General features: G+C 34.0%; 1 protein-coding gene across 8 annotated transcripts in view; it reads left to right on the top strand.

Annotated features, from left to right (window-relative positions):
- The window catches only part of STAG1 (STAG1 cohesin complex component), a gene marked incomplete at its 3' end in the record, with an annotated part of 382,903 nt that overhangs the window by 94,689 nt on the left and 274,387 nt on the right, over positions 1–13,827 (top strand). For all 8 annotated transcript variants that reach the window (XM_079154996.1, XM_079154998.1, XM_079155002.1 and 5 more), the window contains one exon: positions 3,658–3,760. In XM_079154996.1, coding sequence (XP_079011122.1) covers positions 3,658–3,760 — 103 coding nt within the window. The remainder of the gene's footprint in view (positions 1–3,657; positions 3,761–13,827) is intronic.

The following is a 13,827-nucleotide window of genomic DNA, read 5'->3' as shown; positions in this document are numbered from 1 at the left end:
TGGTATTTTTGGTGACATCTCCTTAATTTTGTAGGACACATTTAGAATTGGAGTTTCTTTCTGAATCTCTGGGAAATGTGTTAAAAGTAATAGCAGATACTGTTCATTTCATTGCTACAAATCAAGTATACTTTGGCTCTATATGATAACGATGGTTCAGCTATAATGAAAGTGATGAATTTAAACTTTTGTGTTATTACTGATTCTGTTCATCTTTATACTTCTTTTCCGATGGACAAACTTCTGATTACTCTTCTGGCTTTCTTTTTTCCCACAGTTCCAAGAAATAAAACTTCCAAATTCCTTAGCTGACCTGAAAGATGGTCAATACCTTCCTCTCTTCTTTCTCTCTATTCTAGGAAATAAAATTTAAGTCTTTTCTACCTACTTAACCTCACCCCTCTATATCCCTTGACTTGAATATAACACTGATTTTTGCAGTCCCCACATTGTGTTTTTATACACTTCTTTCCTTGTCTTTCCAACACATTGTCCAGCCATATATGTCTTAGTTGAAGTATTCTGCCTCAAGCAAAACTTCTTTGAACCCTCAAATTTGGGGTAGATGTCCTTCTGTACTCCTACATTTCCATATGTTTTTTTCCTTTCACCATACTTAAAATAATATTCCCTCTCTTATTGTTTCTGATGCAACTCCTGAACTGCATTTTTGTGTCTCATTTTTTTGTATGGTATGCTTCTGGCACACACCAATACTAGACAGGCCCTCATGTTAATAACTGATAAAATATGAAACAGGTTATATTTAAATTGTGTTAATATTTAAAGATGATGTTTTGATGTTTAGTGTCATTATGCTTAGTAACTGAAATATTTTCAGAAAAATGTAAATCTGTGATGTCCATAGGTATTTAGTGGGAACTGGATAAATAACTCTGGTTTAAATTTGTCATCTAGAGATAAAGTTGAACACTAATAAACATGATTTTCTGGAAATTTTGTGGTTGTGTCATGGTGACAAAATACCTGAGACAATCAACTTATGAGGAGGACAGGTGGATTTTTGGCTTACAGTTTCAGAGGTTCTAGTCCATGATCACTTGTCCTTGTTGATTTGGTGGAGATCATAGTAGAGAATATGTGATTGAGCAAACTACTTATCTCATGGCCACCAGGAAGCAAAGACAAAAAGGAAGGGGCTGTAGTCCCACTATTCCCTTGAATGGCATGCCTTCACTGTCTCCCACTAGGCCCCCCTGTCTCTTAAAGTTCCATTACCTCCCAGTAGTCACAGGGTTGGTGACCAAGCCTTTAACATATGGGCCTTTGGGGACATATGTCCAAACCATAGTGCCTGTTTTCACTGTAGAGGAAAAAAATCTTCAATGTCTACCATTTGTAAAGTAAAGATAATATGTGGATATATTGTTGGAAAATAGCTATATTCATTCATTTATATGTTGTTTATGATTGCATTTATGCTATGGCACCAGAGATCTGAAGACCTACAAGTCTAAAATATTAATCGTTTAATCTTTTAAGAAAAGTTTGCTGAATCCTGAATATCATTTATAATATTTTTTACAGTTTTAAGGAGAAGATTTACAAGTAAAGATTAATATGATATGAGAGTGTTATGGCAGTAGTGTGTAGAATGCTTGGATAGGGGAGATGATAGAAGCAGGGAGATAAATTGAGATCATTTTGGGGAGTGGTGATCATGAAATTAATAATCATGGAAAGAATGAGTGATAGATTATTACACTGAGAAGGATGGCTGGAAGGACTTGGGTTAGCAGAAGGCACAAGAGGAAAAGAGATATAGTTATGAATTTGAATAAGAGAATAATGGTGACGATAGGAAGTTTGTATAGTAATTTAAAACACGCACTAACTTCAAAATCAGTTTTTTTCATTTTTAAGAATTAAAATTAACACATTAATTATACAGATTATTGGGATTCATTGTGGTATTTCCATACATGCATATGTTATGCATCAGTCATGGTCATCCATTCTCCTTCTACCTTGTACCTCTTCTCATCTCTCCCTCTTCTCCCTTTCCTCCCTCTCCTCCTTCCCTGCTTTGAACTAATTTTAAATGTGGTATTCGTTACATGTGAGGTGGCTTTCAAAGAAGCACACATACAAGTTAATAACCTTGAATTAGAGATCTGAAATGTGGTCAGGTCTACTGATAAGGTATCCAAGCAATTTCATAGAAATTATACATTAAGTGGAAGAGAGCTACAATGGAGGGAAGAGCCGATACCAAGAACTAAGCTTTAAGGAAGCAAAACAAGGAGGGATTGAGACTAAGAAGAATAATAGTGAAGCAGATTGCAAAAAGTAGATTGCAAATTAGGTTTACTCTTGCTATTACTTGTATCCTTCCTGCTTTTTGTAGTTTTATGCAGGTCCTTAATAGAGTTAGTAATGTAGAATTTAGTGAAGAGATTCTTGTTCATGTGATCTGTCCTTTTTCAGTGCCATGTTGGAGCCAGCCTTTATTGTGTTGAGAGCCAAAATTTTCAGGAATTTGCAAGCCCGTTAAATACAACCATAGCCATTATAAATAATGTCAAATGACATAAGCTTAAAATTAAATCATACTAAAAATAAAAATAAGTATTTAAAATTCATCACTTTCTAATTGTTTTGGATATATCATGATTGAGGTTGTAATTTACTTCTGTTATACATGTATGGTGGAAATATGGTCTAATGATATACCGCTTTTATCACTTCTTAACTCTTTAGGCCACTTTGATAGTTTGAAGTTGGCTATGGGGAGTATTTGTACCATGAAAATGAGCACATACCACAGATTATGATTTATTGTTTTATTTATTGTCTGTGGAGTTAAGAAAATGATAGAGTTGTTGTTAAGAATGTGGTTTAAACTTAGAGGTGTGTTAGATAGTCTTTAGCCTTACATTGTGAATAGCAGAAGAAAATCAAGGAAATATTATTCTACTATTGAGAATTATTATCTGATTCAGCAAATAAGTTGCTTGCAGTATTGACTAATGAGTGAAGTTCCAACAGATATCTTTCTCAATTCACTTACATCCTGTTCATTAAAGTGAAGAACAAAAAATATGACTTTCATGGCAAAACTGGTTTAACATCAGTGCAACTGTAAGTTAGATAAGGATGAAAGAGTTTAGCAAAACTTACGTAAATCATTTTGTGAGAATTAGATTGCTATGTGGAATTTACAGTAACGAGTAATGTATATTATTGTTTGTTGACTGCATTCTATGAATCCTTTATATTGATAATATTTGTAACATTTACAATAACTTACTTTTTTAAAAGAGTTACTTGGTAAACATTTACTAGCATACCTCTGACTTTAAGGATTTTATAAAATTCCTCCCAATCCTTCATTTTATATGGAAGAATTTGTCTTTTGCAGTTGTATTTTGCATTTATATTTTATCTATAAACTGCCATTTCCACAGTCATTTCCTTCTAATTTTCCTCTCTGGGAGTTATTTCATTCAATGTTAATGGAATATTAGGCAGGAAGGATAGCATTTTTGGTGTAATGAAGTTTTTCTGCAAGTAGAAGTATTAACCACTTAATCACTTATAGTTAGTGATACAGCAGAAGGTAAGGAAAGTAGTAGACTAGAACCGCATTGTATTTATCAATTAATTTGTTTACTAAAATAATATAACATTTTCTAGGGATTCAACTAATGAAACTACTGCCCATTCTGATGCTGGCAGCGAACTTGAAGAAACAGAGGTCAAAGGAAAAAGAAAAAGGGGTCGTCCTGGCCGGCCTCCAGTATGTATTTTACTTGTCTTCTTTGTTTCTTAAATTGTCATGACATAAATAGGCTTGGTATAAGCTATTTGCTAATTCTATTACTAGTGCGGTTAACTTTTCTATTATTATTTTAAAAAATTCCAGTGAAGCCTTAGAAATTTTTGGAAACTTTACTTTGTAAATTAGCTTAGCAGTGATAGAAAAATGAAATTATCATAGTATCTTTTTTTGCCCTCCATATTTAGTGATTCATTTGAAGGTTTAGAAATAGTTCTGACATTTGAATGGGGCGTACTTATTTAAGACTCCTGCTTTTCACCTGCAATTCTTGATTACTTTATTTTTTTTAATTCTTGATTTTGTATGTGCTCTTATGTGTGCAGTTTGATAGTACTAGTTTGAAGATCTGGATTAGATTCAGAATATAGTCTTATTGATACATGATTGAGAATTTTTGAAGACCTTTTCATAACCTCCTTTGAGGATATCTGTACATGTATTAAGACTTTCAGTTATTTAAACATGCATGAACTTTTCAGAGATAGCAGTAATAGTATGCTAAGAGATTAAGGGTTGTAGCATTCTATACTCATGAGTGACATGATCTGCTACTAATAAAGTTTTTTTTTTTTCCTATTTGATGGAAGTTCTTATGAAAAATTTTAGCCTACTTGTATAGGAGACATAGTGTATCATGACCCCCCCAACAATTTGTCCATTATTTGTCTTCAACAAGTACTATCATGACCCCTCCTAAACCTCTACCATAATACCCATTGTCCATCTTCAGCCATTCTGAGTATGACCAGTCTTATTTAATTTCTCTGCCTCTTCCCTTTCTTTCCTTCTCATGCTATTTTTAAGGCCACCCTAGACATATTCCATCTGTATATCTTTTAGTATTATTATTGTGTTGGAAAATCCAAACCATGCTTTTCCTCTATTTTTACCATAACTGCCAACACAGAAGACTTCAGTGATCTCAAAAAGTTTAGGAATTTTTTCCTTACCAGTAAGCAAGCAAGTATTTTGTAGAAGCAGACTTCAGCTGGGTAACTTGTAATCCGGTTTAGTTCTGACACCACCTACCTAGCAAGCATGATGACCCCAGTCTACTGTCTGCCTGAGGATAGTATCAGATCCCACAGGCTGAGGATTCAGTCCCCAGACTCCCATCACCAACAGTTAGATGCTCCACGTTGTTTTGCCTGTGCTTCTAACCCAACTGTCTATAAATTGGGCTTCTTTTACCCCTTTCCTCTGATTAATTTGCTTGAGCAGCTCACAAAACTCAGGGAAATACTTAGCTTTACCAGTTTATTATAAAGGATATTATTAAAAATGCAGATGAAGAGAACCATAGGGAGAGATGTGAGAGAAGGGGCACTGAGCTTTAATACCTACTGAGGTGTGCCACCCTCTGGGAATCTCTGCATGTCCTACTGTCCAGAATCTTTCTGAACCCTGTTCTTTGGGGGTTTTATGGAAACTTCATTGCATATCTAATGCTAGTAGACTGGGTGGGGAAACCCAGCAAGGACTGTCTGCTTCATTATTCTTTCTCACCTCTTTGTGCAGCATTCCTCTCTCCAGGGTATGGGGCAAGAACCCTCTGGAATGAGATGACAGTCTTAGGACCTACTACCGGGCAAGGATAATTTAGATTGGGAATGGAGGTGGGCAGCTCCAAGAGAGGAATGCAAGGGAAACAATGTTTCTATGACCTGCTTTAGGGAACAGAGATTCTACTTTCTATAGCCTGCCTCAAGGTCAGAGATATGATATCAGGAATAAATGAAAACAAAAAAATATTGATCTTAATACTATAGTTACTTTAAAAAAAGTAAGGAATTACTTTCTTTTAATCTTTTTTTTTAAACCACACTATTATTAGTATCACACCCTGAGATAACATTATCTTATTAATATAACCAAATAAACACTTCTACAGTTTATTGGTTAGAACCATGATGCGAATTTTACCCACCTGTTGTAATTTATGATTATGTTGTTTTAACAGTTATTGTAGGTAGATAGATATAGAAGTTTTTCATAGTGAGTCAACAGTATTCTTTGATACAATTGTTCAATCATTACTTTTCTGTTGGAGCTCTTAATTACTTATTTTTCAAGACAATTGTTTAAAAAAAAAAAGATGGAAGGCAAACTTCTTCCATTTGACTATATACTTGTTACACCTGGTTTTATTTTCCACCTTTATTTAGTGAAATTGCAGCTACATAACCTAATAGATGAATAGGATGAACTTTGGAAAAAGTGTCGGAATAACAAACAATATAGACTTATGTTAGTTATTCCTCAATTCATATATTCACACTCAGTAGTTCACAAGACTATCTACTCCTTTTCATGATCAGGGAGACAACACAATACGACACTACCTCTTGAGTTGTTACCTTGGGCTTTGCATTGAGTGGTGGTTTTTATGTCATTTAATCCTTACACCACTGCTATGAAGTAGCTCTTTGTGCATCTTACACAGCAGAAAACAAACTTTAAAAGGGGAAATTGCTTAAGATCACACACAGTGAGTAGCAGAATTAGGATTTGAATGCCTATCCCAATTCCCATACTCTTTTTCTTAAGAAAGACAGAATACCAATCTGTTAATATTGAAAGAAATTACTGTCAGAATGATCATGTTTGACTCATGCATCAGGTACTTGTTCTGAAGAATGATGGGACATTTTCTGTCAACTAGATCCTTTTTGAATAAATGCAGTTTGATTATATATTACTTTGTTTAGCTATGTTTCATTACATTCTTTATTTATGACTTTCCCTCTTCTGCTTCTTTACTTTAAAAATTTTTAATTGACACATAATTTTATGCATTTATGAGGTACAATGTGCTATTTCAAACATGTATACAATGTGTAATGATAAAACCAGGGTAATTACTGTATCTAGTTCAATTTGGTAAGTTGTGTGTATTCAGGTAATTTTCCATTTATTGCTTTTTAAAAGGGGTTTATCTAATTAGTGTTTGTTAATGGATTACTTTTTAAGGGTACTTATTCTACCTGTTTTTATTCATTTGGTCAAGTGTAGATGGTGTAAGGGTGTACTAACAGGAACAGTTTTGCTTTCCTTATTAACATATTCTTAGGGGTTCTTATTTTTAGGGGACATTTCAGTATTGTTTTTAAAAATAGGCTAATTTTTCAGAAAATTTTGTTGCTGCTAGTCCACCTCTTATTTGTTGTTATTGTATCTCTTTATGCAAATAATTACATACCTCAGAGACATTGCAGATTTGGTCCTAGACCACCACAATAAAGTGAATCATACCAATTTTTTGGTTTTCCAGGACATGTACAGATTATGTTTATACTAGATTGATGTGTGTTAAGTGTGTAATAACATTATGTCTTAAAATGTATACTTTGGTTAAAATATTTTATTGGGGAAAAATTCTAAGTCATTTGAGCCTTAGTGAGTCATTTTGCTTGTGTTGTTGGAGGATCTTACCTACCTACTGATAGCTGCTGACTAATCAGGATGGTGGTTGTTGAACCAGATTGGTGATTGCTGTTGAAAGTGACTCTGTAAATTTCTTAAAATAAGATAATAATAAAGTTTGTCACTTCAGTTGACTCTTCCCTTAATGGACAATTTCTTTGTAGCATTCATTGCCCTTTGTTTTAGTATTTTACCCACTCTTTCATAATTGGAGTCAGTTCTCTCAAACCCTGCCATTGCTTTATCAACTAAGGTTTTTTAATACCAAATCCTTTGTTGTCATTTAAACAGTGTTCACAGCATTTTCTTTCTTTTTTTTATATATATATATTTTTTAGTTGTTGATGGACACAGCACCTTATTTATTTATTTTTATGTGGTGCTGAGGATGGAACTCAGTGCCTCATGTGTGACAGGCAAGAGCTCTGCCACTGAGCCACAACTCCAGTTCCTGTTCACAGCATTTACATCAGAAGTCATTTCAATCTCTTGAAAATCTTTGCTCATCTCTAAGTAGCAAATCCTCAACTACTAAAGTTTTATCATGAGATAACAGCAATTTATTCACATCCCCAGGTTTCAACTCTGATTGTTCTTATTATGTCTAGCACATCTACAGTGATTTCCTCTGCAAAAGTCCTCAACCCTGAAAACCATCCATTAGGGTTGGAATTAACTTATTTTAAACTCCTGGTAATGCTGGTGTTTTGGCCTCCTCCAGTGAATCACATATGTTCATAATAGAATGTATGATGGTGAATCCTTTTCAGAAGGATTTTGATTTTGCCCAGATTCATCAGAGGAATCATTCTGTGTGGCAGCTCTAGCTTAAGTATTTCTTAAATATAAGATTTGAAAGTCATAAATACTCCTTGATCCACTGACTGCAGAATGGATGTTATTAGCAAGAAAGAGAACAACATTAATCTCATTGTAGATTTTCATCAGGGTTCTTAGATGACCAGGTACATTTCAATGGGAAGTACTAATTAATGGGAAGTACTAATTACAACCCCCCATCCCCCCCCAAAAAAAAAAAAAAAAAAAGCAGTAGGTCTGAACTGTGGGCCTAAAACATTCAGTAAACCATGCTATAAATAGATGTGTTGTCATTCAGGTTTCATTGTCGTATTTATAGAACATTGGTACAATGGGTTTAGTATAATTCTTAAGGACCCTAGGATTTTCAGAATGGTAATTGGGCATTGGTTTCGTCTTGAAGTCACCATTTGCATTAGTCCATAGCAAGTCAACCCATTCTTCGAAGCTTTGAGTGCAGGCATTCCCGCATCCTCCAGCATCTTCTTCCAGTTATAAGGCTATTTCGTTTACATTGGAAACCTCTTGTTTAGTATAGTCATGTTCATCAGTGATGTTTTCTAGATGTTTTTGGTAACTTGCTACAGATTATACATCAGCCTTGCTTTACCTTGTGCTTTTATGTTATGGAATTGGTGTCTTTCCTTAAAACTTATCAAATGGTGTCCTCTAGTATCACACTTTTTTTTTTTTTTTTTTTTTTTTTGCAACTTCCTTAGTTCTCTTGGTATTCATGCAATCTGAAGAAGGTTAGGGCCTTGCTCTGTATTTGGTATCTATCCTGGAACCAATTTTCCACAGATACTTAGGGATGACTATACTATCATAGACAGCAATTAAGCCCTATGGAAATAGGGAGTACACAAATACATACATGTACAACCAGAAAAGGTAACCAGGTTGGGGTGAGGATTTATAATGGATTTTTTAATTGTAAATACCATAGTTAGGGGAGGCCTTAATGAAAAAAATGACCTGAGCAAGAACTGAAAGAAGTGAAGAGAGGAAGCTATATTGATAATGGGGGGTTGGGGGGGGCACACACAACAATTAAGATTTTGAAACAGATCTTAAGACAAAGAACAAGCCTGAGAGGTTTGAGCAAAAACACGGGTTAGCTGAAACTATTTTCACAGTTTGAATTTTAAAAAATGGCAGATAACATTTTCAATTAGAATAAAGAGAATTTACTAACAGACTGGATACAGACAGAGAAAGAATGAATCAAGGATGACTCCAAAGTTAATAATCTGAACAACTACAGGGAAAAACCTGCCATTATGGAAGAGATGGGAAGAAGACAGGAAACTCGGGAGTTTAGTTTTTTAAATATTTTAAGCCCATTAAAGATCTAAATGAAGGGCTCAACAGGTATCTAAATACAAGTCTGCAAACAAGGGGTAAGGTCTAGATCAGAGACAAATCTGCAAGATGTCAAGTTTGTCATGAGATTGGATGTAATCACCAAGGAAGTGTTGTGTGTAGACAGATAAGATGTTTTATCAGTACAATCACAATGTTATAAGCATGATACACATAGTGTTTTTATGGGATACATGTTGTTTCTCTATTTGTACATGGAGTCAAGGCATACCATTTGTGTAATAATAAATTTACATAGGGTAATGTTGTTTGATTCATTCTGTTATTTTTTTTCCCTTTCCCCCACCCCTCACACCCCTCTTTTCCCTCTACACAGCCCTTCTTTCCTCCATTCTTACCACCCTCCTTATCCCTAACCCTAACCCTAACGCTAACCCCTCCCACCCCCCATTCTATGTCCTCATCCGCTTATCAGGGAGATCATTTGTCCTTTAGTTTTTTGAGATTGGCTTATCTCACTTAGCATGATATTCTCCAATTTCATCCATTTGCCTGCAAATGCCATAATTTTATCATTCTTCATGGCGAAGTAATATTCCATTGTATATATATATGCCACAGTTTCTTTATCCATTCATCAATTGAAGGACATCTAAGTTGGTTCCACATTCTGGCTATGGTGAATTGAGCAGCAATGAACATTGATGTGGCTGTATCTCTGTAGTATTCTGATTTTAAGTCCTTTGGGTATAGGCCAAGGAGTGGGATAGCTGGGTCAAATGGTGGTTCCATTCCAAGCTTTCTGAGGAATCCCCATATTGCTTTCCAGAGTGGCTGCACTAATTTGCAACCCCACCAGCAATGTATGAGTTTACCTTTTTCCCCACTTCCTCGCCAACACCTGTTGTTGCTTGTGTTCTTGATAATCGCCTATTGTAAATTCTTGATTGGTTGAATCCAGTATGGATAAGGAGGGTCAACTGTGTACATATTACTTAATGTGCTTATTGTCTGTCTCCTTCAACTACTAGGCAAGCTGCATAAAGGAAGTGATTTGTGTGTGTGTGTGTGGTTTATTTACTAGTGTCTGACCTTTATTAAGTGCTCAGTAAATGTTTATTGAGTAAATGATTAAATCAGCACTTTTTCCTTACCCTGGTGTTTAAGAAATCCTTTTATTTTAAGATAATTTTAGATACAGAAAGATTCTAAGAATTTTACAATTTCAAGACATTTTCTGTATGAATTTCCCAAAAGTTAGTACTTTTTTTTTTAACATTTGCTTTATCATATTTTGATTTTTGTGCATGTACTTGTGCACAACTCTTTCTGTGTACGCACATTGGCTAAATAAGTCTATATAGTGTATATAAAACGTTATGTACCTATTATATTTTTGAATTGTTTTAAAGTAAGTTAGACATGATGCCTCTTTATTTCTTATACTTTAGTATGAATTTCCTGGAAATCAAAAATATTCTACATAATAATAATGATGATAGTACGGTTAGGCAAATGAGGACAATATTGACATAATACTGATCCTGTACTGGCCTCATTCAGATTTTGCTACTTGCCCTACTGATACCTTAAAAAACACTCCATTTCCCCACCTAACTTTGAATTCAGTAGTTTCATGTTGCTTTCAGTTGTCATGTAAGTTATTACTTCTATAACATAACTCATCTTGGATCTCTTTGCTCTTGTGTTTATTAAGGATTTTGTTCTCCTTGTCCTATTTTAAATGAGAACCAGTACTTCTGGATCTTCCAACATTATTGAACTTTCATATTGCCATACACTGAGTGGGAGAGGTAAATAAAAAGATGCAGTTCATCATTTTTTTATATTCTCCTGTATGGATGAAGAGACACATGTTTAAAAATATAAATGTGGGACTGGGTTTGTGGCTCTGTTGTAGAGCACTTGCCTAGCATGTGTGAGGCACTGGGTTTGATTCTCAGCACCACGTGTAAATAAATGAATAATTTAAAGGTCTATCAACATCTAAAAAATAAAGAAAGCACCAATTGTGGATTTCACATTATTTTTAATGACTAGAGAGAAGTACCATAATTAATCAATTCCTTATTATTCACTATTCTAAACCAGGCTGACATAAACTATCTTACAAATCAATTTAGCTTCAAAGCCACTGGTTTTGTTTATTATAAGTTCCTAACAGTGGAGTAGTCAGAAAGTTAGGCCCATTTTTTTCTCTGAAGCTGTCTTTTTTTTTTTTTTTTTTTTTTTTTAAATAACTCTTTTTGTGGTCCTGGGGATTGAATTCATGGCCTCCTGCATGCCAGGCAAGTGCTTTTACCTGGGATCTATATCCCCAGCCCTTTCTAAAGATTTTGATATGTATCATTTACCATCACAGAGCAATATATATGACATTGCCCATTTTACCTTTACTTGTAGTGATTGTAAATCTTTGCTAACTTTTAAATGGTAAAGCTTTCAATAATTCCTAAAATATTTGTCAATTGTGTTTCTTTTGTGAATTCTGTATTCATCATTTTCTGTATTACCTTTTGTTTTTCATTTTTCAAAGAAACAAAAAGCCTCTTTACAAAATAATTTTTATAGCTTTAAAGTATATGTACTTTTGATATTATATTTGTCAGTTGAACTTTCATCTCCTTATCTCCTGTCAAACTAGCTTTATTGACCTATTTTCTTATTTTTAATTTTTCCTTCTGATTAGTGCCAGACTTCCATTAATAAATTAATTTGTTTGGTAAGCACTACCAGTTCTCCCAGAAAACACAGAATTAAAACCTGAGTCACTTTCCAATTTTCCAACCCCCAATTTTCTTTCATAAATCTAAGGAAATGCCATATCTCCTTTTTTTACAAAACAGAACAACTCAGTATCTTTCACATATTTCCCATATTGCATATTTCTCAAGTTCTTGTACTTAGGTCTTATTTTATTAGAATTTGCATCATTACTTCTACTATTATTCTTTCTTCTGTTTTACTCTTTTCTGTTTTTTAATGCTATCATGTTCAGATGGCAGGCAGTGCTTTTTCAAACTACCTTACAATGTAATGTTTTGCTATATTTCTTGAATCATAATCAATAGAATACATCTCTCTTGTCCTTCTGTGTATGGCTTTTGCTTTTCCTACTTCCTACATTTGCGCATTGATGTTCTTTTCTTTCTTGAATCCATTCTTCCTGAGTTATATCTAGCTTATCTTAATAATACTCATATTACTATTTTGTGAAACAAGTAAGTCACAACTTACAGGTCATTTTTCTGTGTATGTGTGTGTGAAACATTCCCTGGTGACTAATACTAAAGATAATTGTTCCCTTCTTAAATCCTTTCAGCACTTATCTTAAATCAAATGAAAGGTATTTTTCACAGATTTTTTTTCTGTACCTGATTATGTTCATCTCTTAATCTTTTATACATATATATACACTTTTTAAATCTTAATCTTTTAATCTTTTATACATTTATACACACACACACACACATAGTGTTGTACATGGGCACAATACATTTATTTCATGTACTTATTTATATGTGGTGCTGAGGATAGAACCCAGTGCCTCACACTTGTGCTCCACCACTGATCAACAACCTCAGCCCTTCCTTAATCTTTTAATTATATGTATGTAAACATTTTGTAGTAAATTATCCCAAACATTAATATACATTTTTGGGGAAAAATAGGGTTTTTAAAAACACATTCATAGTTTATGAATAAGGTACACAGGTTGTCTGTGTATTTGTGTTTCTTAAAATTCCTAAGACAATAATTGCACATTAAAACTGTAATTTTCTTAGAGCTTTCGGATAGAGTAATTTTGGATAATTTTCCTACCTTTACTTAAAACAGATTACCAGAAACTCGGATACACATGTAAATTACATAGCTTATAGTTGTAGTAAAACAGTTTTTCGAATCATTATTCTAAATTCCAAGGTTAACTTACATAATTTTCATAAAGGTATATTGTGACTTCCTAATTATATGTAAGCTTTTAATGAAATTCATTACTTAATATGTTGCAGCAGACTTTGTTTCAAATGTTATAATTTTATATTCCTAAATAGTCATTGGAATCTTTTTAAAAACGTTTTTATTAGTGATTATAGTTATACATAATATTGTGGTTCATTTTGACATGATCATGTATGCATGGAATATAACTGTCCCCAGTACTTTATGTTTACCACCCTCCCTCCTCACTCTCTTTCCTCTACTCTGCCGGCCTCCCTTCTGTTCATTTACTGGTTTCTTAATTGGTGCTTTATAGATTTACACAAAGGTAAAATTCACTGTGGTATATTCCTGTATGTGCATAACATAATGGTCAACTTCATTCTGCATTTCCTCCCCTTTCCCATCCCTCCACCCTCCTTCTTTAACAGCTTCCTTTATTCCTCTGATCTCTCTTCTGTTTTCATGGGAACTGCCTCACCCCTTTAAACTTATCT

The sequence above is a fragment of the Sciurus vulgaris genome (genome assembly GCF_902686455.1).
Source record: "Sciurus vulgaris genome assembly, chromosome: 10".
NCBI lineage: Eukaryota > Metazoa > Chordata > Mammalia > Rodentia > Sciuridae > Sciurus > Sciurus vulgaris.
The sequence above is the reverse complement of the archived record's forward strand: the minus strand, read 5'-3'. Positions and strand labels throughout refer to the sequence as shown.